The sequence below is a fragment of the Hetaerina americana genome, unplaced genomic scaffold, assembly GCF_022747635.1.
Source record: "Hetaerina americana unplaced genomic scaffold, ioHetAmer1.1.p SCAF_42, whole genome shotgun sequence".
NCBI lineage: Eukaryota > Metazoa > Arthropoda > Insecta > Odonata > Calopterygidae > Hetaerina > Hetaerina americana.
The window spans coordinates 4,306,746-4,328,372 of record NW_027287008.1 but is presented as its reverse complement, the minus strand read 5'-3'; the positions used below and the strand labels follow the sequence as shown (position 1 = coordinate 4,328,372).

At 35.6% G+C, this 21,627-nt stretch overlaps 2 protein-coding genes across 2 annotated transcripts in view; both read right to left on the bottom strand.

The window, feature by feature from the left end:
• Window positions 1-144: 144 nt before the first annotated feature.
• Window positions 145-7,774, bottom strand: LOC139692844 (zinc finger protein 532-like). The gene is made up of 3 exons (XM_071591152.1): window positions 7,628-7,774; window positions 7,384-7,542; window positions 145-3,184 (listed from the first exon to the last, which is right to left on the bottom strand). The coding sequence occupies exons 2-3, from the start codon at window positions 7,512-7,514 to the stop codon at window positions 748-750; spliced, it is 2,568 nt and encodes an 855-aa protein (XP_071447253.1). The 5' UTR covers window positions 7,515-7,542; window positions 7,628-7,774; the 3' UTR covers window positions 145-747.
• A 3,784-nt stretch (window positions 7,775-11,558) lies between these two features.
• LOC139692819 (NBAS subunit of NRZ tethering complex-like) overlaps window positions 11,559-21,627 on the bottom strand; it is a 51,528-nt gene continuing 41,459 nt past the window's right edge. Inside the window, exons 39-43 of the mRNA XM_071591101.1 lie at window positions 19,840-20,041; window positions 17,202-17,455; window positions 17,001-17,121; window positions 16,795-16,923; window positions 11,559-16,704 (exon numbers count right to left, since the gene is read on the bottom strand). Coding sequence (XP_071447202.1) covers window positions 16,432-16,704; window positions 16,795-16,923; window positions 17,001-17,121; window positions 17,202-17,455; window positions 19,840-20,041 — 979 coding nt within the window. The 3' untranslated portion in view covers window positions 11,559-16,431. The remainder of the gene's footprint in view (window positions 16,705-16,794; window positions 16,924-17,000; window positions 17,122-17,201; window positions 17,456-19,839; window positions 20,042-21,627) is intronic.

The window sequence follows — 21,627 nt, the reverse complement described above, 5'->3', positions numbered from 1 at the left end:
GAGTAGGTTCGCCTAAAAATTTATATATTCTTTCTCCTGGATATGAAACAAAAAATGTAGTTTATAAACAGGTGTTAAATAAAAAAGATTCTTAAATTTGTATGAAGTAGTGTATTATTGTACTTTATAATTTGTTGTTTTTATTTATGTAGTATATTTATATTATTGTTTCTCCCTAACCCGTGCAAAGCCGGGTATTCAGCTAGTGTTATAATAAAATAACCAACAATACATAAACTTAGTTACACCATTCTGCTAAAAATTACAAGAGATGAACACTAATAGGGTCCCAAAATATTCAATGCAAAGTTTAATATACATGAGGGACTTCACAGCATAAGATAAAAAATAAGAAATTGGTCCATTTGAGATTAAAATTTCCACAAAACATTCTTTTATTAAACATACCTATATTTCTGTTGATCCTTGTTTTTCCTGTGATGGCTAACTGGTTAAGCAGAAGTCAAACCTATCTACAGGATAAGATCATTTTAAACATTACTCTGGAAAATCCCTTACAAATATATAAAAATCTATTTGCTCTAAGATTAAAAGGTTGTACAAAATAAGTGAATGACATCATACCAAAAAGATTTTGGAACTTCTATAACTCATTACAAAACTAATTTTAACTAGAGACATACCTTTATGTCCAAAAATCTTTTAGAGACACAAAAAATACTGCTAGAAAAATGTTCCCTCGACAAATTCACTTCTATCAAAATTCAGTCAGAGTAATAACATTCATCAAACCTTTCTCCAAACAGTTTCATCCTTATTTAACAAAAGTAATGCCATTCCATGGCCACGAAAATGTTTCCGTAGATCATTTAACTGGGAAAAAGATTTCTGACATACTCTGCATTTTAACATTCCAGTGCCAGGGTCACCATCTGAATCTTGCACTACAACTTCATTGGCATTATCCCTAGCATCACTTTTCATCATTTTTCTCTCATCATCAATCCCATGATTCATTACAAGATGTATCTTATATGATGGTTCAGACACAAACTCTAATTTACACTCATGACATATGTAGTGTTTACTTTGGTGAGATTTCATATGTTTTTGGTATAATTTCCTACTCCTTGACCTGAATGAACATTCAGTGCATTTCAACCAAGACTTCAGAACAGCCAAGCTTCTGGTTCCAGACTGATCACACTTCTGCTTTACCTTTGGCAGACGTTTCTTTGCCTTTGACTGAGTTGCATCGGCCTTTCTTTTATTGACCATCACCTGAAGCATTTTAGACGGCTTCACAGAAAATCTTAACAGCTCCAAGGGAACTTTAGATTTATTGAAATTAAATTTGTGCACCACGGGTTTCAATGACATGATTTCAACATCATGATGTTGTTGACGAAAATGCTTTTGTATTATTCTGTGATCGATTTGGAGTGAATGCTTACAGATGTGACAAAGGTAGGTACCTTGGGCTGAAGATGGAGTACATATTTTTGATTCGTATGATGGACCATTCAAAGCTATGCAATTTCTCCGGTGTGATTTCCTAATCGACACACCAGGTGAAAGTATCTTTGAAGAACTAACAGAACTGTCATGTGTGTCTCCCAACTTCCACTTGTGGCATCCTTCATAACTAGCTGGAATGTTTTGCCATGCTCTGAGAGTTCCCACTGCTAATTCATTCCTGCACATTAAGCACTTATGAGGGTGCCAACCACAACCTTTATATACTCTCTGAGGTGATATTGCTTTGTTACACTCATCTCTCCCTTTGGAAACAATGTGGTGAGGATTTCCGTAAGTTGAAGAGGAATTGAATATACTGTTTGACAATGAAGAACCTTTAATCTCTGTTGCAGAGGTTGCAGCCATGATGCTTTTCATTTTCCCATTTGGCAAATGAGCGTTTGAATTTATATTTGATCTGTCGCTGAAACCAACCGTTGAATTAAAATTGAGACCAGAACTAGTGCTGGGGCTAGCAGGTAGGCAAATGGTTAATCCTGTTTTCACTTTGGCACCTGAATTACCATCATCAAATGCATCAATCAGCATTTTATCCCTAGATACTTTTGCCAGAGCTAGTGCATTTACATCATTTTCACCATCAGAACATGACAAACGGTGGGTAGCAAAAGCAAATTTTTCTTTTGTGATAAACCCACAGAATGAACATTTGTAACTGTAAAAACATGAATTTTGGCTCGTTACATGCTCATGAACATGAAGGAACAAACGACTCTTCGGGAGCAATTTTTGTGGGCATAGTTGGCACTGCTCAAAGAATTCCGTCGGTACTAACCTTTCTCCATGACTCTGTAGCTTGTGCTCATTGAGCAATGACACCTCAAAAAATACCATGGGACAAGCCCTGCATTTAAACACTGGCTTTACATGTTTTGAAGCAAGATGGACTTCCAAGTTTGTTATGGAAGGGAATGCACCAGGACAAGCTTGACAAACAAATCTGGGGTATTTGTCCAAATGAAAACAAAAGTATTTTAAATGTACCATGAACAACTCATATAATCCAAATTCTTTCATGCAGTCAGGGCAAATGAATGGTTCCTTCTTACTGTGTATCCTGATATGGGCTTTGAAGCTGCATTTGGCTGGCAAGATGAGATCACAAATTTGGCACCGCCAGTCAGAGTTTAAAGGTTTGTTTTCCCCCAGAAAATGGGATCTTATATTTTTAACCCTCAACCGACATTCTCTACATATTACAGTTTTATCAGGTAAGTAGGTTGTAGGCTGAGGCTGTGGCCTGATTATAACTTTCACTTCACCAGACTTGGCATTTGTAGATGGTTTCAAATTACTTTGAGGAAACCTACGGGGATTTTCCAGTAATTTGCTAAGTTCTATAAATCCCCTCTTATCATTCGAAGAGACAGGACACTTTGAAGAACTTCCTACAGTTTTTACACCCTCCTTAGCAACATTTAAGCCATTTACATCCTCTCTGGATTCTTCTAGGACAATAACATCACTGCTATTTTCACGAAAATGCCCATCTTCACAGAAAAGTGGAAGAGGTCTGATGATTAATGTTATTTCTTCTCCATCATTCACTGGATGTTTCCTCATATGTGCTTTGAGATTACATTTATTGTTGTACACAAGATTTTTATTACACTTCTTACAAAAGTAGGTGATGGCCACACTCTCTCTTGAATGGTGTATTTTGAGGCTAGATTCCAAGAAGTAACTGAAAAGGGAATTGGATTGGTCAGTTGAAATTTAATTATATTAACAGCTCTTGGATGGCACTATATACATAAAAAACATGCAAAAGTACAATCAGATTTTTGAAAGTTTAAGGATTAGGCCTTCCTCAAGTCAGACTCAGAAAATATATATAATCATATAAACATGCATGATTAATGGAATAATGAATAAGTCTTATGAGAGAGGTGATTTTTTTGCATTAATGATATTATGTGGGTCGCGGCATTCCAGGGAGCGTTGAACTACTGCCTGGAAAGCCCAGGTTCAAATCCTATGAAGGCCTCTCTGGGAACCTGCAGCTGCACCCAAGCTATGTCATTTTTTCAGGGCCAGATTTTCCTGAGAAACCATAACCGTCCCATAAACATGGGACGGCCATGGTCTCTTTGCCATGACCAGTACATGCCCTGGAAGGTGTTTTCGGGAACCTCTCGCAAAGTCTTCATCACGGCTGATTGGGATGTCTTCTACGGATGAAAAATGGGTTCCTTTCAATGCTGCCTTAATTCAAGGGGACAAAAAGAAGTCTCCTGGGATGACGTCAGGACTAGTAGTAGTAGTTTTTAGGGGAGACAATCGACAACTGAGGTCATTTGTGCCATAGGGGATGGACAGGAAAGGATGAAGGGTGGAGAGAAACCCGGCGTCGGCATTAGGCTACTCTTTACGAAAGGCACCAAGGGGTCCGCAGCTTAATGTCCCATCTGACGGACCGCGTACTCACTCTAAGTGCCCTCCACAAAGCACCTCAAGTGGGGATCGAGATACCTCTGAAAGATATTCAACACCGCCGGGATTTGAACCCGCACCCTCTGGGTGGGAGGCCAGTAATTGAGCCCCCGCACCATCTCGATCCCCTACATCAGGACTATAGACCATAGAGGGGGTGGGGCAGTTTTGGGTCCTGGTGTTTGGCTAGGAACTCACAGACTCATCACACGTTGGGGTAAGGTGCAATGTCCTGATGGTGTTGCCAGGTAGCAGAGATGTCTTCTCTCATCCTGATGACCCTTTTTTGGAGTGTTAGCTGCCTGTCCCTAAGGAACAAACTCCTTATTGACAACTCCTTTACTGTCGAAAAAGACAATGAGCCATGTTTTCACTTTTGATTAGCTCATTCTTGCCTTTTTGGACTAAGGGGACTGGTCTGTGTGCCACTCAGAGCTTTGACGCTTTGTTCCTGAGTCGTATTAAAAAACTCAGGTTTCACCACCAGTGATGACATTGTTTAAATTATCAGGTTCATTTTCAATACGTTGCAAAAGCTCACTTGAAATTTTCACTTGGTTGGTCTTTGGGTTGTCTGGCAACACCTTGGGCATGAGCTTGGCGCACACTTTCCTCATCGCTAAATCTTCAAAAACAATGCGAAACACAACAGTAGATGATAATTTCAGTTCATTGGCAACCATCTTGATACTCAGTCGACTGTCAGAGTCCAACAATTGTCAAACACGAACCACATTGTTGTCAGTTTTGCCGGTTGACCGCTGCCCAGAACATTGTTTGTCATGAACCTCTTCCCAGCCCTCCTTAAAGGCCTTTAACCACCTCAAAACTTGTGAGTAGGACAGAGCAGAGTTCCCATAAGCCTTCAAAAAACATTGTTTGTCTCCTCTAGAGATTTTTCCAGTTGAGCACAAAACTTAATTGCTTTCCATTGCTTGATCGTCGATTCAATTTTTTTCGTGACAAGGTCACACACAGGGGTTTACAATAACTCATGTCCTGCAGCTTCCACAGCTTGGAGAGCACTGAGACTGGTTTCGTGGCAAAAGCTTAGTGTCCCACCCACCTACTTCAAGAAGTGGTTCGATCCCACTCCAACCAATGGAGCGGTGCGGGAAATTCAATGCATTACTTTTGGAATTGACCCGTGTGTGCATGATTGTGTACATGTGTGTGTGTGTGTGTGTATATATATATATATATATATATATATATATATATATATATATATATATATATATATATACAGATGTATATATATACACACACATGTATGTACGTGTGTGTATAAATATTATTGACTGAAGGGTCCCGGGTTTGATTCTCGGGCAAGGCACTCTGGGCACCTGCAGCTCCACCCAAGCTATGTGATTTTTTGGGTAACAGATCTTTCTGGGAAACCATAACCGGCAGAGGGAAAGGATCTGGTCCCCCTATCCTGATGTGTGAATTTCACATGCCGTTGGGCTTAGTACGGGGCGAGCTCTACCATCACCTACCAAACCAACCTTCGGGTTGATTACTGTGTTTATGGTTAATATATACATATATATATTTTCCCAGTTAAGCTTTATTCCTATCACTCCTTAAATAAATTTGAAAAGGGCTTTTCAAACCAATGAGTAATATAAAAACAACCTACATTCAACCTTTAAAACACAGATTTGTTAGATAAATCTCCATTAGGACAGCAATGAACTCTTATCAATTTCTGTGAAACTTTCGGCAAGATTTTTGTGATCCAATAAAATATAGAATCATAAATATAAACAGGTAAAACAGCTGCTCAGCCTACTTCTTGCCCAAACTGGTGCTGCATAGCTACTGCATTAAATTCATTATCTTCAATCAAAATTTATCATGCCTTGATATAATCACTAGACATTAAAGATCATGCTTACATATGTTCTAACAGGCATACGTACAACAATCATTTTCAAAACAAAAGATGCAAAAAATCCAATCTCTTGTAAATTACAAATAGAAACTAAATACACAGAAAATCATAACATACAATACGTTATTTTTGCTTTTAAGTTTATGGTGAATTTACTTTCCTTATTGAGAATTATGTCTTCTAAAATTGAATGATGAAACATGCCATATTATGCTAAGTGATCTAGCATCAAGGTATATCTATATTCAATAGACAATAAAATAATTATTTCTCAAAAAGAATAAAGGGACAACTAAAAGTATATTTCTAAAAATACGATTATAGTATTTACACTCACATGGAATGCAAAAGTGGGAGCATGAAATAAGTCACAAATGTTTATATTATCAACAAAAAGTTTCAACCCAGAACCTAAATTTCACTGTTAAAATGTCATGAAGCATTATTTGGATATTCCTGGTCCAAAGAAAATATCAATGCACCAAAGGCTCTTCTTCTGTCAAATCAAATTAATGATGCAATGTCTTCAACATTATAGTTCAATAATTCTCTGAAAAAATCCAGCTTTATAAAATCATAAATGCATATGTTCAATTAAAAATAATGCTGATCTAAGTAGCCTTGTTACATATAGAGGACATAATTTAAATGAATTCATGTTAAACACCATTATGTCCCCATGGTGACTGCTCTAAAGTGATCAACAATTAATATCTTCATTAAGTGTCGATGATATTTTGAATGGCACCATCTTGTGAGTTTCCAAATTGAATATATCATTTAATGATAGCAAAAATAAAGAAATGATAGCATGTGAATGGAAATTTAAGTATTTCATATAGAATTCAGAATAGCAACACTACCTGCCCATTTATCTAGGTGGTAGAACTATTTATAAGCTCTAATTAAATGTTGTCAATCTTTGTGGACGGGTATATCAGGTTTGTACTTTCATTCTTTGTTCCAGTAGCACCTTGTGGAAACATGTTTTGGAATTTGATGTTACATCTCAGTAGCCTCACTCATAAATGACTTCCAGAGTTCAGAGTAAAAAATTATTTGCAGCCTATTAAGCGAAATGTACATTTACTTCACATATGCCAGAAGCCAATCTCTTAATGAATATCATATAATTCAAAATGCATTACAAAAATGCCATTAAACAAATTTATAAATCTATTTTCAACCACTCTCACAAGGTCTAATTTAGCTGTAGGTATGTTTGTTAATTAACAACTATTTTGCGATGGAGCCACTTACTGTGTACACTAATTGTGTGAGATATAATCACCATAGAAGGAACTGTATAGTGGAAATTACTCCGTTTGAACAGTATCCCAACACCGTTCTTATGGAATGGGACCTGAAAAACCATGAACTGCGTTCGCCAACTAGCCGAACGTCTCCTACCATGTAATTTGGTAATTATGAAAATTATTTTCATTTACCAAAGCCCCAAAAGTGACATGCAAACCAAATTACGCGCCGTTAAATTATTGAAAAGTAGCTATTTGAGCAACTTACAACTTTATAGTGCCCTGCGACGGACTTACCAGTCACCACAGTCCTCGCACTTGTAAAAAAACGATGATTCAGTCTCTGCAAAGGCTGGTCTGTACGGGCGAGCAACGGTTGACAATATTTCGTCCCAACTGTTGTCCTCGTGCTCGGTTTCCGAGGCCATTATACTGGACAAAAAACGGCTGAAAAGTCTGTATATATCTATTATTAACGGGTGCTAAGACTAGAATTGCATGCTGTTCAGCACGGTCTTGTCCCCGGACAAAAGAGACGTACCTTAGTACTTATTTACAATGATGGACGAAAACCTTTGAGGGTAGGTTCACTAAGGCCGCCACTGACCATTAAGTTTCTCACATGCATACAATAACAAGCAATTTCTGTTGAGAACACAATTCTACCATTCTAATGTAAATAGATTAACTGTTTCGCCAGTTATTTCTTAGTAATATTATTAAGGGATTGAACATCGCTTAAAGTTTTAATAGGTGTCTCTGGGGGTGTTTTCAGTCATGCCAACATTCTTGTGGATGACAAGAGCCTCGCAATGAATATTGTAAAGAATATTATTTAATGCCATAGTCTTGGAAACAATCTACTTCTGTAATTGGAACTATGCAGCTTCTGCAAATGCAAATAGTTTTCCTCTAGCTGGAATCCGAAAGGTAGTGCCGTTGAAATAGTAGTTGTTCAACCGATGTATAGCAATGTAAACCAAATACCAACAGCTTCAACAAAATTAATCAAATTTTATGAAAAACGTAATAATTTATTGATTTTTGTAGGAGGCATATTTAAAATGGAGATCAATGAAACTTGTCTGGGTTTGGTGCCAAGTTTTGCTTGCATATTTTGTACGATATCCCTCCTTTGAAGCCATCTTCATCAGCCTCTCATACCAGAATATGTATTCTGGTGATCTTATAGAGTTCATCTTCTTAGATCCGAAAACCGGCAGAGGGTGTTCATTTAATGGAATAATCGAAACGCCACATTTTCAGAAATTCGTTTAATCGGTACTAAATCCTCAAGGGATGAAGTAATGGGTTACTACTGTATCTGTTACCAGTGCACTTACCTAAGTCCTCTCGTGGGTGCACCATAATTTTCAATTAGCACCAACACCTATAAATGTTCAACTGCGGGTATTTAGTTCTTAGAGCATATTGACGAATTCCAATAATATTTTAGACTGCTTATTGTAAATAAAAGTACATAAATTGCAAGAGTTTTGGAGAACATTATTATAAACCTCATTCTCTAAGTGTGCTGTGGTATTTCAGGTACTAGATCATATCTACCCATTCCTGTGTAGAAGTAAATTGAACTAGGTATATCCTAAGGTTGAAGGAAAGCATTTGAAAATATTCAAGCTGCTTTTCCCAGATTTGTTAGATCAAGTGATACTGAAAACGTCTGTTCTCCACCAAAACTTCCTGTATGACAAACCACTCACAGAAATACCAATATTTCTATTTCACCGCAATAGGTCCAAATCAATCCTATCCAAACACATTGAAGTGCAACAGATCATCTCCTAAGGTTTAATACTTGGACCATTGCTTTTTCTGATATTTATGAATGACCCTCCTAATTCAATTATTCATAGCAATTTTTCTCTACATAGAGGTTAACACATGTCTCCTCTAATTTAATGCCACATAGGAACTCACTGATTTCTGCTGAAAATTTATAACTGACAAGACTAAAATGTGCCATGCAAACACAATTGACATAAAATACCCAAAATCTCAATATGTACTGTTTGATAGTAAAGGAAAACCTTCTGCTTCCAGCCGAAACTGTAATGTAGGCTCTGATGGCCAATATATCGAGCATCGTCCTTATCATGCATCAATTCTTAACTTGTGACACCCTGAAACTTGTGTTCCATTCAAAAATTCAGCCATTTCTAATTTGACATAATGCTTTTGGGTCATGATAGCCTTTTAAAGAGTATCCTCTTTAATAAAGGGCCCTTCAGGCTATGCTCAGCCGCCCTTCCAAATCCCATGGTTAATCCGTATTTCCTAAACATCCTATACTCACACTTACCACATTGTGCAGCTGAAACTCTTCCTTACTCATCAAACTAAACCCTCAACTTTTACATTGATACTATGGGCACAATAGTAGCAATATTCATGTCAATCATTGCACCTTATACTTAGGCCAGTAAGGTCCTCGCATACAGTTCTGTCCATTTTAATTTTCCATTTTCTTCAAGGCATGCTTCTCAAGGTCTATAATCCCTACTTATCCTCTTGCATCACTGTAGTAATTATTACCTTTAAGTGTAGGTAAACAGCATAAAAATATTCACTTGTATTCTATTAATGTCATTATTTCAGGTCCTTACTCTTTATAAACCTTTCGTTCTTATGGAATTCCCCAATATGTCATTACAACTTTTAGCTTATTCATCCAAAAATTTCCAAAGCAGATAGACTAACCACTCATTGGTTTAGCAGATGTTTGAGATGTCAACTGTTGGTATCATCAGTACCTTTGCTATGCTACTTGTTTCAGTGTACAGAGTCACATTATGTTCCAACCCAAAACTCTTACGTATAAGATTTTTGCTGACAGAATGATGTATCCATCTAAATAAAATGGCATTGACAAATATTTTTTCTTTAGTTTAGAACTTTTATGTGTGATAGTCATAGAAATAGTATAATTTTCATTACAGGAGTTGTGCGGTTTTTGGGGCAGTTGAAAACTGGCGTGATTTTGTGCATAAGCTGGAACCAAATAACTGAGAACAAGATCCAATTAGTAGTCTAAGGGAATATTTGGGAATCAGTGAAGAACTTTATACTACCTTGCTATAAAATTGTTGTTGTGTACCAGACTTCATTTATCTTTTTGAAAAAAAATCTGATTTCCCTAGCCACAGACATAGTCACTAGGAACCAAAAAATGCTGATTAGCTAGCATATGAAATGATTTGCTGTATTTAATTTCTATTAATAATTCAAAAGCACTGAAATTGTTTGCATCTATTGGTTTGGAAATGATTGTAGCTTAAGAATGGCTTTTGTTTGCTTCAGTTTCATTGGGACTAAAGGATCATTCTACTTCATGAACCAAGAGCAGATAATTTTTCATCATCACCCAAATGAACCTTCTAACAAATAAACACATGGTTAACCCATTCATATTTCCTTTGAATGAGAATCATTCATTAAAATATGTACCTTTCAAAATCATTATTGTTGCCTCCTCTTTTGATAGTAAAATACAATTTTCTACAGCCATATTTTTCTCCAATGAATTATGCCACTAGTATAATTGTACCACGATTAAATGCTTAATAAAAGAATTAATTTTTATGAAATAAACACAACTGAGGCATACTATCACCCACAACAATAAGCAATAATTATTAGTAAACATTCAAATTAACAAATAATGATAATTTCTTTTCCACTCTCATATTCAGCCAGTTACATTCTTTTCTTGGTTTTCAGTGACCATGACCTTCAGTAGAGTAGATTTAGGGGAGGTGAACAACAGCTGAGGTCATTGGCACCATTAGGGATGGATGAGATTGGAGGAAGAGTGGAGAGAAACATCATCATTAGCCACCAAATAATGAAAGGCACCAAGAGGTCTGCAGTTTCATGTCCCATCTGACAGACAGCACTCTAAGTGCTCTCCACAAAACACTTCAAGTAGGGATTGGGATACCACTGAAAAAGATCTGCCATTTCCAGGGTTCAAACCCAAACCCTCAGGGTGGTAAGCCAGTATGCTAGCCACTGCACCATCTTGATCCCCCTATGACCTCCCAGATATCAAGAGAATATTGATCCTCTCATCTATCCTCCCTCCAAAAGCTGAGCTTCCATGCCATAGTGAGCTTGACTTTTCTTTAACTAATGAATAGACTGAGAGAAAAATGTAATTGAAGAATTAAATGTTTGCACCTGGAGGCTAAATAACATACAATATCAGCATCATTAAGGGTCTGCCCATGAGCTAGCTCTCTTATCACGTTGAGGGAGCTGTTCTGGACTAAGATTAATGTCAAATGAATTTATACAATGAAAACATAAAACTTTATAATAGTACTACCAACCAAGTACCTTTAGCTGTTTATATCATACCTGAATTCAGTTAACATTGACTCATGACTGAGTGGAGTGCTTGTTTAGTGCTTAGGAAAGTTTTTTGAAGTCCAGCTGTGAAATAATGAGCCTAGTCATATTTCATAGATTTATTCATACATTACAATAAATATAAAAGCTCAAAAGAAATTTAAGTACAGTGAAATACCATTCATACTCCTGAGAAAAAGCACCATTCTTGGAAAAGCTTCTCATTCATATTTAATCCATTTATAGTTTTAAAGATTGCATAGGTATATAAATCTGAATGTTTGAGCGAATATACCAGAGTGGATAACTTTTACAAAATACTCCACGGAGATTTAAGGCAGGAAATGGTAAGATGATATAAAAATTCAAGCCATAGAATATATTAATTATAAATATTATTACTGATGGCAATTTGGATTGCATAGGGTAATTATAATTTAAATCAAATGACGGAATTACATTGCTGCCAGAAAATATTTTTGTACTAGATACATATTATGATGCATGGAATACATGATGTAGATACATGGAATGTTTCAATATAAAATACTAACATTAACCTATATGGACAAATATATTTGTGCCAATTCAATGGAAAATGGTGCATAATGCTTATTGAGGAATACATTTAAAAGATGTACAGATGAAAAATATTCATGTTATGAATTAAAGTTTTGAGAAAGTTAAAAAGTGCTACCCCTTGGGGAGTTTCCTTTCAAATACAAATGACATCCTAGAATGTAAAAATTCCCTTGTAATGTTCCAAAATGATTTGTTCATCAAATGAAAGATTTCACAAAGTTAAGCTTCAATCAATACTTTACAAGACAGAAATACCTTTCTCTTCATACATATTATGCTAGGCATGCTGCACATAACAAGCAAAAGTGGTGTTTATTTATTGAACAGTGATTACTATCATTGTTTCATTGTACAAGAAAGAACACTAATGAATATAGAATCAGAACAAAATCTGCAAATGAGGAACCCAGTAAATGGCTATTTTATAGACTACTAATGCTAACAAAAAAATATTAAAAACATGTCTGGTTTTAGGCTGGATTAAAAAAGTTAAATTTTAATCAGTCAGGGTATATTTTCAAGTTATTTGCAAATACCTTTACATTGTTCAGGTAATATATTTGATGCCATAACAAATAATAGTTATACCTCATAAATGTTTCTTATTCAGTATCATAATGTTTTTGTTGCTATAATCCTGACTATTATTTATTTTTAGAATAAAATAACTTGATCTGAGTTAAAATGTTTTATTATTTTTAATTATGTAAATATTCAGTTTTACGTCGGTCAAATGATCTTCAACAACAAAGATACAAAGATAGTAATGGGTTAACTACGTTTGTCATTGAAAGATAGATTGATAACCTCATAATGGTGGCATACAAAGGAGGCACCCAATGGGCACATTCTTTTGGATACTTGAAAGTGAATAGATTCAGTGATACAATTGATTTTGACCACCATTGAGCCTCCATGAACCTCCTAACACCAGGCAAGGCAGTCAAAAAGGCATGCTAAATGGCTTTGTTGCACATAATTGTCAGAGGGTGGCAAAAAAAATATTCTACATGATGTAAAAAGCAGCAGAACCAAGGGCATGAGTCACCATTCCACATGTTGCGCGGACCTCCAAAAGGATAATCAAGATCCTCAACAAACATGACGCGGTGACAAGGTTCAACACCGAGACAAAAATAAACAGCTTCTTGCATGGACCAAAAGACAACATCCCTAAGGAGTTATCTGAATCCGTACAAACAATGCCATGCTTCTGCAGCAAATCTCCGGCCCCGGTGGCGGCGGGGTAACGTCCTCGTCTGCCATTCCAAGGGTTGCAGGTTCGATTCCCGCCTGGGTGAGTTTCGCTCCATCTAGGGCTTGGGTGTTTGTAAATGTGACCATTGTTATCATTGTTAATAGTTCGATGTAAAGGCCAAAATGTGCTGTTTTCGGACTTATACTGAATAAATAAATAAATAAAATCTTACATCGGGGAAACCGGCAGATCACTCACAACAAGGATTAAAGAACATCGCAGGGTGATGGAAAAGAAAAAATTTAACTTATTAGCCATTGCCGAGGATGCTTGGAGTGAAGTGGGACATGTCATTGATTTTGAGGGCATGAAAGTAATAGTGAAGGACAAGCACTATTTCCCCCGGCAAATTGGTGAGGCACGTGAAATCCTAAAAAGACCATGAAACATCAACAGGGATGATGGCTATCCATTAAACAGTACATGGAAAAGGACTATCCAATCAGAGCACAGTACTTGACCACCAACCAATTAAGGCAGACAAGAAAGCTTCTTAAGATTTGAAGACACAGGCTGGATGGCTGGCAAAACTGTCATCACCTGAAGGCAACTAACACGGATGGAGAACCCAGAAGTGCACAGACAAGCAGGTCAATGCCATGGATACTTTTGTACAAATTTTACAAGATATTATGTTCATTGTCCTCTAAGGACTCACATGGCTTAGGGAAAATGATGACACATAATTAGCTGGAAGCCATATTGACATAATGATAAAGTCCATACACAGCAAAACTGTCATGCTCAGAGAACTGAGAAAAAGAAAATGACTTGGAGCTTGACTTCAGGGCAAAGGCAAAATTTATGAGACTACAGCAATATTGAACAAACATCAGCCATTAAAATGTAATGTCACCTCGGTTAGCTGTGATGTCTACTCCTAACATTTAGAAGGTATAAAATATGGATGAAAATAAATTTACTGGATGAGAAGAAATGTTGGAATAGAACTTGATGGTAATGAAAATTTTCACAGACGCAAAAAGATATAAACAACGAAGTCACAGAGTACAACAAAGAAGAAAATTGGAGATACAGCTACAATATAAAGAGTTAGTCATGAAAGAACTAATCCAAACTATGATACATTTTGCTTCATAACAGTTTGGACAAATTCCATTTCAAATGCCTTGGAAGATGAGATGTACAAAATCAGAATTTTCTATTTGGTTTATTGAGCTCTCAAAACCTATAATAATATAGACGTCAAATTTTAAAATATGTAGTTAAATCAAGTATAGGTTTAGCCTGAATCTTTGTCAATAATATCATTGTTATAACCATTCCTGGGTGTCTAACAGCATGGATTTAGAGCATGGCTGTAATTTGAAAGTCTCACATGATTGACCATTAATAACTAGCACTTATCAAGATTTTAACTTATGAATTTTTTCATTTTATGAATTCTGATGATATTTTAATGCTATGAAGGTCCACAAATAGTAACAACCACACTAATTGTACAACTTGCTGTAAAGTGAAAACCATCAAAAGTGCTAAGAAACATTCACTTCTTTCGCCAAAAAAATTATTTCACTATTTTGGTGAACTCCCATATTGGGGTTCCCACCCTCCTTGCTTCCCATACTTGTGCCTATGGTGCTATAGAACAGTATTGATTGACAATTGGATAATTTTTCTAGGTTTCTTAATATTCCATCCTAATATTTAATTAACCCATGAAACAGATTAATGCAGAACCCTGAATTTCCTTCATTTGTATATTTATACTGGGAACAAACATGTTTTTTTACAATTATTGAAAGCCCATCTATACTGACCATATTATTCCTGCTGACCCAAGGCACTTTTACTAACAAGAACTCATGACTCCCCTCATTAAGGGTTCTTCCGTGATTCTTTTTCAAATGAGAAATTCAATAAAGACATTAGAATAACATTACGCTGATAGCCAGCAAAAAAGCAGCTATCACTTTTCAATTCATTCGATAAAATATACAGAAAAATGCATCTGGATAGCCAGAATAAGTTAGAACTATGGAGTACTAAAGGAGTTGAAGATGATGTATGCAGCAAGTTGATGAATGCAACCAATAATGGCACCAAGGTAAGTACAAATACAGACACCATAAAACCTGAATGATGGATTCAGTGCGCTTCACTGAAATCAAGACACACATCAGTACTTCTTGATGATTATACTAAGAAACTGGCATTATGTTACCGAAAGAAAAAGATAATTATAACATTTCATTTAATATATTAAAGGTCCTTGGAAACAACTATGGTCTGAATGGCATTAAATAAATCAATCATGGCTCTGGAAGTGAATATGAAAGAAGCACAGAAATGAGATGCTTGAGGTCTGATGAGTTTCATGCTCTAACCTAAGCAAGTTGTCCCTCAAATTGATCTGTTGGTTGCCAAAGTATTTCACAGTAAGAAAAAATTTAATCCCGAAATTCAAAGTGATCATTGGGACAAAAGCAAAATTACTAATTTGGTTTTTTACAGATTATTTAGGATAATCAAGACACAATGAAGGGTAGGGATTACTCTACTGGAAACAAGGAGAACTAAGAGTTAAATTTTTGATTGAAGCTGAAAAATTGTCTGACACAGTACTTAATTATTTACTTGAATAATCCTACAAGCTTAAGATCCCTTGATATCATGAATAACTCTGTGCTTCATTCTCGGTACTACTTTTATTCATTCACTGCTATAAATTAGTGCTTCCTAGACCATAGTGATAATTTCAGACAGGCAGCAGTCATTTCTTAAATGAAAAATTTCATACCGTTATTGTAAGATAAATTGTAGTGGGCAACTCTCCATGCAGCATATTTATATTATAGTGTCATCAAACAATGAATACTGTTATCTAAAGTAAGCTTTATAAGGCAGAGGTTTCAATAGATGCCAGAGCAAGTTGAACTCTCAAGCATATTTTAAACATTCAAATGACAAAGAACAAATTACACATTGATCACATATAATTTGTTTTAACTCTTTAAAATAGCTTTGATCCAAGAACATGCTATTGCAAGTGAACACACTTGCTATATTTTCACAGCCAAAATCAATTTATAACAAATATTATTTAAAAATGTCTTTCCCTAATTTTAATGGTATTTCACTGTTTAAAAACTGCAAATGTTTAACATATAATAAAATCATGGCTTATACATTATAGACAGAGCTGATGAAAAGACTTGCAACGATTTAGGAACATATTTTGATTGCAAAGAAAGCATTCCAGCTTCAGCAACTTTTCCAGACATTTTGAGTTCTTCGATTACTTCATTTATTAAAGGATTATCTTCCTCTTTACAATCCAAGATTTGCTGGATGCAATCATTAAAAATCTTAGAACCTACAATATGAGTTATTAATTTTTTCTTTATAATCAAGGACAAGGTACTTCTCTTGAGGTTGAATGCCTTTTCCTAAAACAAGAAATACAGTAAGGTAATAGAAGCACATTTATAATGAAAAGTTCTAAAAGTTGACATTGATAACTTTTAATCTCTACCAACCTGTGACATATTCAAAATGATGTCAATAGCTTTCTCATGAAAACCTCCACCTTCTAAAAGAAGCAATGAATGCACTAAAACAGGAAAATTATTCCAACATTCCATTTCAGATAGGGCTTCACTGACATCCTGGAATATGCAGAAATTGATGTTGCATAAAATGTAACGACACACACTGGCTATGCTCAAGTAAATAAATTTCTTACATTTCCTTCAAGGTGGTTATTGGTGAAAATATTTTCCACAAATTGGTAAATGTCATCATCAGCCTGTCCAGTAAATCTATCCATATTTTTCATCATAGACACCCAAGGATTTACCTTTGCACTAATAAAGAATGAAGACAATGAATTAAATTTCCATAACAATACATAAGAACAATAAACTATTTTCCAAAATGAGCATACCTTGAGGTAATTTCTTGAAATTTGGGCCATCTCTCAAGAACTGCTGTCAAACAGTGAACCTGAGACCAGTCACTGGTATTTTCTAGAAGTCGACTAAACAACAATGACCGTGAATCTTCTTTTTCCAAGTCAGCAAATTTGACTTCAATGCCACTCCAACATTTAGCTACAATTGCTTGAGTTTCATATAACAGAAGTTTTTTGCCTAATTGCTCAGTGGTTTTATCATCAAATTTTTCATGAATGTAGTGTTCCTAAATATTAATCAACAAAACAATTATTTAAATAAATTACAATGAATGAAAAATGAAAATAAGGGATAGTTAAATGTTTACATATTTTTTAAAGCTATGATCATGAACTGATAAAGCTGTGGATAGTTCAATGAATATTAACTGCTTGAAATAATGGCTCATGGATAGAATTGTAAAAAAAAATGAATTATGAAATTACATAAGTCATGAGAGTAATTAAATGTCCCTTGTACTCAATTGATTGTATGAGGCGTGAATTTATGGAATCGATCTTTTTTATAATGTACAAAGATGGATACCTGTAAGAGTCAGTAACTGATGATGACCTTGAATGACGAAACCTGGGTTGTGTCTAAGTAAAATACTGTGGAATTACTCTGATATAGTTTTTCATTATATCCCTAACACTTGATTAATTGAACAAGTTAAAAATTTACAGACACAGGCAAAGAACCATAATTGGTGCAGTTGGTAATATTGGTTGGCATGCAGTACACTCTACAGTGAGAGCCTTAAATCAGTCGGTCACAAAAGGATGTATGGTGCTTCCTAAGTAGCAAGTGTGTAATTTTAGTTCTCAATGGAGGCCTATTGAGGCTTTTTTTAAATAACTTTCTAGAATTAGCTATTAAATTACTGTGAAAATTTTAAATGAATGAAAAGCCAAAAGTAGGGAAATAGAACATAGGTAAATGTTCAAACTATCCTGATATCAAAACATGAATAACCTAGAACACACGAGGATAGTTTGAAAGGTTCTCAGAATCACCACCAGATATAAGTGGTAGCACAATAAATCTCCTGTGTGGTAATAGGCTATTCTTTGAGAGTAGGAAGAGATCTGCGGTGCAGACACCTCTGTGTTTTTGTTCCTACGTAGTGATTTGGGAAGATAAAAAAAATTGAGATTTGAGCAGTGATTGAATACTTCGTAAAGAAAGGTATGAAAGCAATCGAAATTCATGCAACCTTTCATACAACACTCTGGGGGACTCTGCTCTTTCATATTCCACCAATCCAAGTGGACAAATGAGTTTAAGTTTGCTCTGGACAACTTAGATGATGATCTGCACAGTGATCGGCCAAAATGTGCCACTACCCCAAATATTATTGCAAAAGTGCATTAAATGGTCATGAAGAATCACTGATTGAAAGTGTGAGAAATCGCTGAAGCTGTAGAGATGCCATCTGAATGGGCATATCAAATTTTAACAGTGGAATTGAATATGAGAAAATTATCTCCTATACGGGTGTTGCAACTCTTGATGCAGGATCACAAACACATCTAAATTGAAACTTCTTCACATGTTTGAACAGTTTTAAGAGATTTTCTGGGCCGGTTTGTGACCACAGATGAAACTTTGGTACACTAGAACCCCAGAGACAAAACAGCAGTCAAAGCAGAGGAAATATGTAGATTCATCACCACCAAAGAAATCAAAGGCAATAAGGGGAGCCAGATGGGGGAGCTTCAGTTTTCTGGGATGTAAAAGGGATTTTGCTGATAGATCATCTTCCCACTGGTCAAACAATTACTGAACAATATTACACTAACCTCCTGAACCAACTACAGCAAAAAATACACAAAAAAGGCCAGGTTTTGCAAGGAAAAAAGTCATCTTTTATCAAGACAATGCACACCCACACACAAGTGTTGTTGCCATGGCAAGATATGAACTGTAGACAAAATCGCCTTATGTGGCTCCATCAGATTTCCATCCCTTGCCCAAGCAAAAAATTTCCGTTGGTGAATGGAGATTCTCTTAAACAAAGAACTAACAGCCAAAATAGATGGGTATTTTGCAGACCTGAAGGAATCTAATTTTCAAGATGGGATCAAGACACTGGAATATTGCTGAACCAAGTGCATTTGTGTGCAGGGAGACTACATTGAAAAATAAAAAAGTTTTAGAGGAGAATCATTTATTTCTATTGCATTCTGAGAACTTTTCAAATTATCCTCAAACTAAAATTATTTTCAAAGTGTTACATCTCCTTTGGGGCTTTGTCGCTATGCTCAACTTGCTGATTCAGTATGCATACATAAATAATAGTATTTATGTAGTCAAACTGAAGTCCTTTTTGAGTTTAAATGCACAGACTGCCCTTCATACCTGCCCTAACCTTCATGGCCAAAGCAGGCCATGATCTTCATATTACTACAGTTTTGGTCTTTTTTGACCCAACTTTACACTACTGAGAACTGCTAGACAAAACTTTTCACAAACAAATTTTGTGTAAGATAAAGTAACCATTGAGTATAAAATATTCATTTTTACACTCATAAATTCTCTATTGCAAAATTTCACTAACCAGTACATAATGTGCATGATCAAATTATTTTATCTAATTATGATAAACTTCAAATACCCATGGTAATTTACCTGTATTAACTTCAATGCCTGAAGTCTGAGATAAGGTGAAAGATTTGCATTTGCACAGAGAGTCTGTAATTCTTTCCAAATGACAGATTCAGAATCAAACACTACTCCACTATCAAAACCTTCCTGAAGTCTCTTTAATACTGCTTCCACAAGTAGCAAAGTTTCTCTTTTGTGGGCAGGGCTTGAGCAATCATCAATTGTGCTGAGGAAAATAGAAGAACATGGTATTAGACCAAAAATACATGTATATTAAAATGGCTAGGGAAAGACTGGAAGCAGCCACTGGTTCAGATATGTGGACAATGTACCTTGTGCATGGTGAAGGTCTTCAAGACAAACAATTTCATAACAGTTAAAAATTCAGTAGATTTAAAATTGATTAGTGTCCACTCGAGGCTTTGTTGTGTTCATGTTCTACATCTTACCCTACAAGCTGCTATGAGGGTATTTTGCAGGAGGTGTTATGTAATCAGCGATTAGAGCCATGGGCAATAAGTAATTTAGGGAAGAAGAAAATGAAATTTGGGAAATTCACTTCCATCATAAGTTGTTTCCTAATGTTGTGGGCTTGAATTACACAAAGGAAAAACAAAGACTTCTATTGATCAGTTTGCTGGTCATTTTCCCTGAATTTCTCACTGTGGCATAACCTACCAATATAATATGGTACTATGATTATTTCTTTCATGTCAGCATTAGATTCTAATGATTTGTGCATTTCTAAATGTTCCAAGTTACCCATGTAACAGCTTCCACAGTCTCTAAATCAAGGCTTTTGAGTAATAATGCGATGCTTTCAATTTGATCATTCATGAAATGGGCAGCTTTTTTTGTATCCTAATGCCATATGCAAATCCTTCTCTAAAGGGTCTCAAACAATTGATGCATATCAAAGAAGAATTCTAGCCATTATGAAATATTATCTCTCCTTAACTTTTTCATTTGAATATTTCATACCAATTATTTGATGAGACCTGGTATCTTCAATGTAGCTCCACAAAAAATCCTAGCATACTTTTCCCATGTCAGATCACTCTGATGACAGTGTGACTCTCAAGTATTTTACTAGGTTTTCCAATCTTAATGATACCCCTTTAATTATGTAGGCATAAGAGTAACTTTTCCCCATAAATTATTTACTGCAATTTTTTTCAAATATAATAGGAGACTCCACTCCTGGCATCATGCACTTATATTGTTGAGGTTGCCTGAAAGAACCTCTGAGTCTAATTTACTTGCACTGTGGGTGATGATCACCTCAATGGTGAATTATCTGACTAAACTGGCTACATTACAATGAATATCATTGATGTAAATGAGAAAATGAAAAGGATCAACCACACTTACCTCTGATACCAGAGGTAACACGCAAAATAACAACTTATTATAATAGTAATTATTGTTTTCTGAGACCTGTTTGCCAGCATCAAAATTAAGAACCTGATGAAATGAAGGGTTTTATGATCTTGGGCACTGGATACTCCCTGCCACACACACATTTATGATTAATGGGAAGGGTGGAGGATAGTATGTACCAGCTTATCTGCATGTTTTATCATCATATCCATTTCATTATTTTGATCTAAATTCTTTTCAGTTACACAAACAGAAAAAATTAACATTTATAAGATGCAGATATTTATGAGGGAAATGAATGTGATATAAGTTGCCTAAATGCCTGACTAGCAAGAACATAGGAAAAGTTTTTTTCTCAGCTTTTTGGGAGGGGTGACCATTACTGGGGGAGGGTTTATCTTAGATAGAAGTATGTATGTATATGCTGCACAC

Excerpts from the sequence above, each read along its gene's own strand:
- LOC139692844 (XM_071591152.1), bottom strand. The coding sequence starts at position 7,514 with ATGGCCTCGGAAACCGAGCACGAGGACAACAGTTGGGACGAAATATTG. Across the intron at positions 3,185-7,383 it reads TGCGAGGACTGTGGTGACTG|TTACTTCTTGGAATCTAGCC; the intron begins GTAAGTCCGTCG and ends TTCCCTTTTCAG.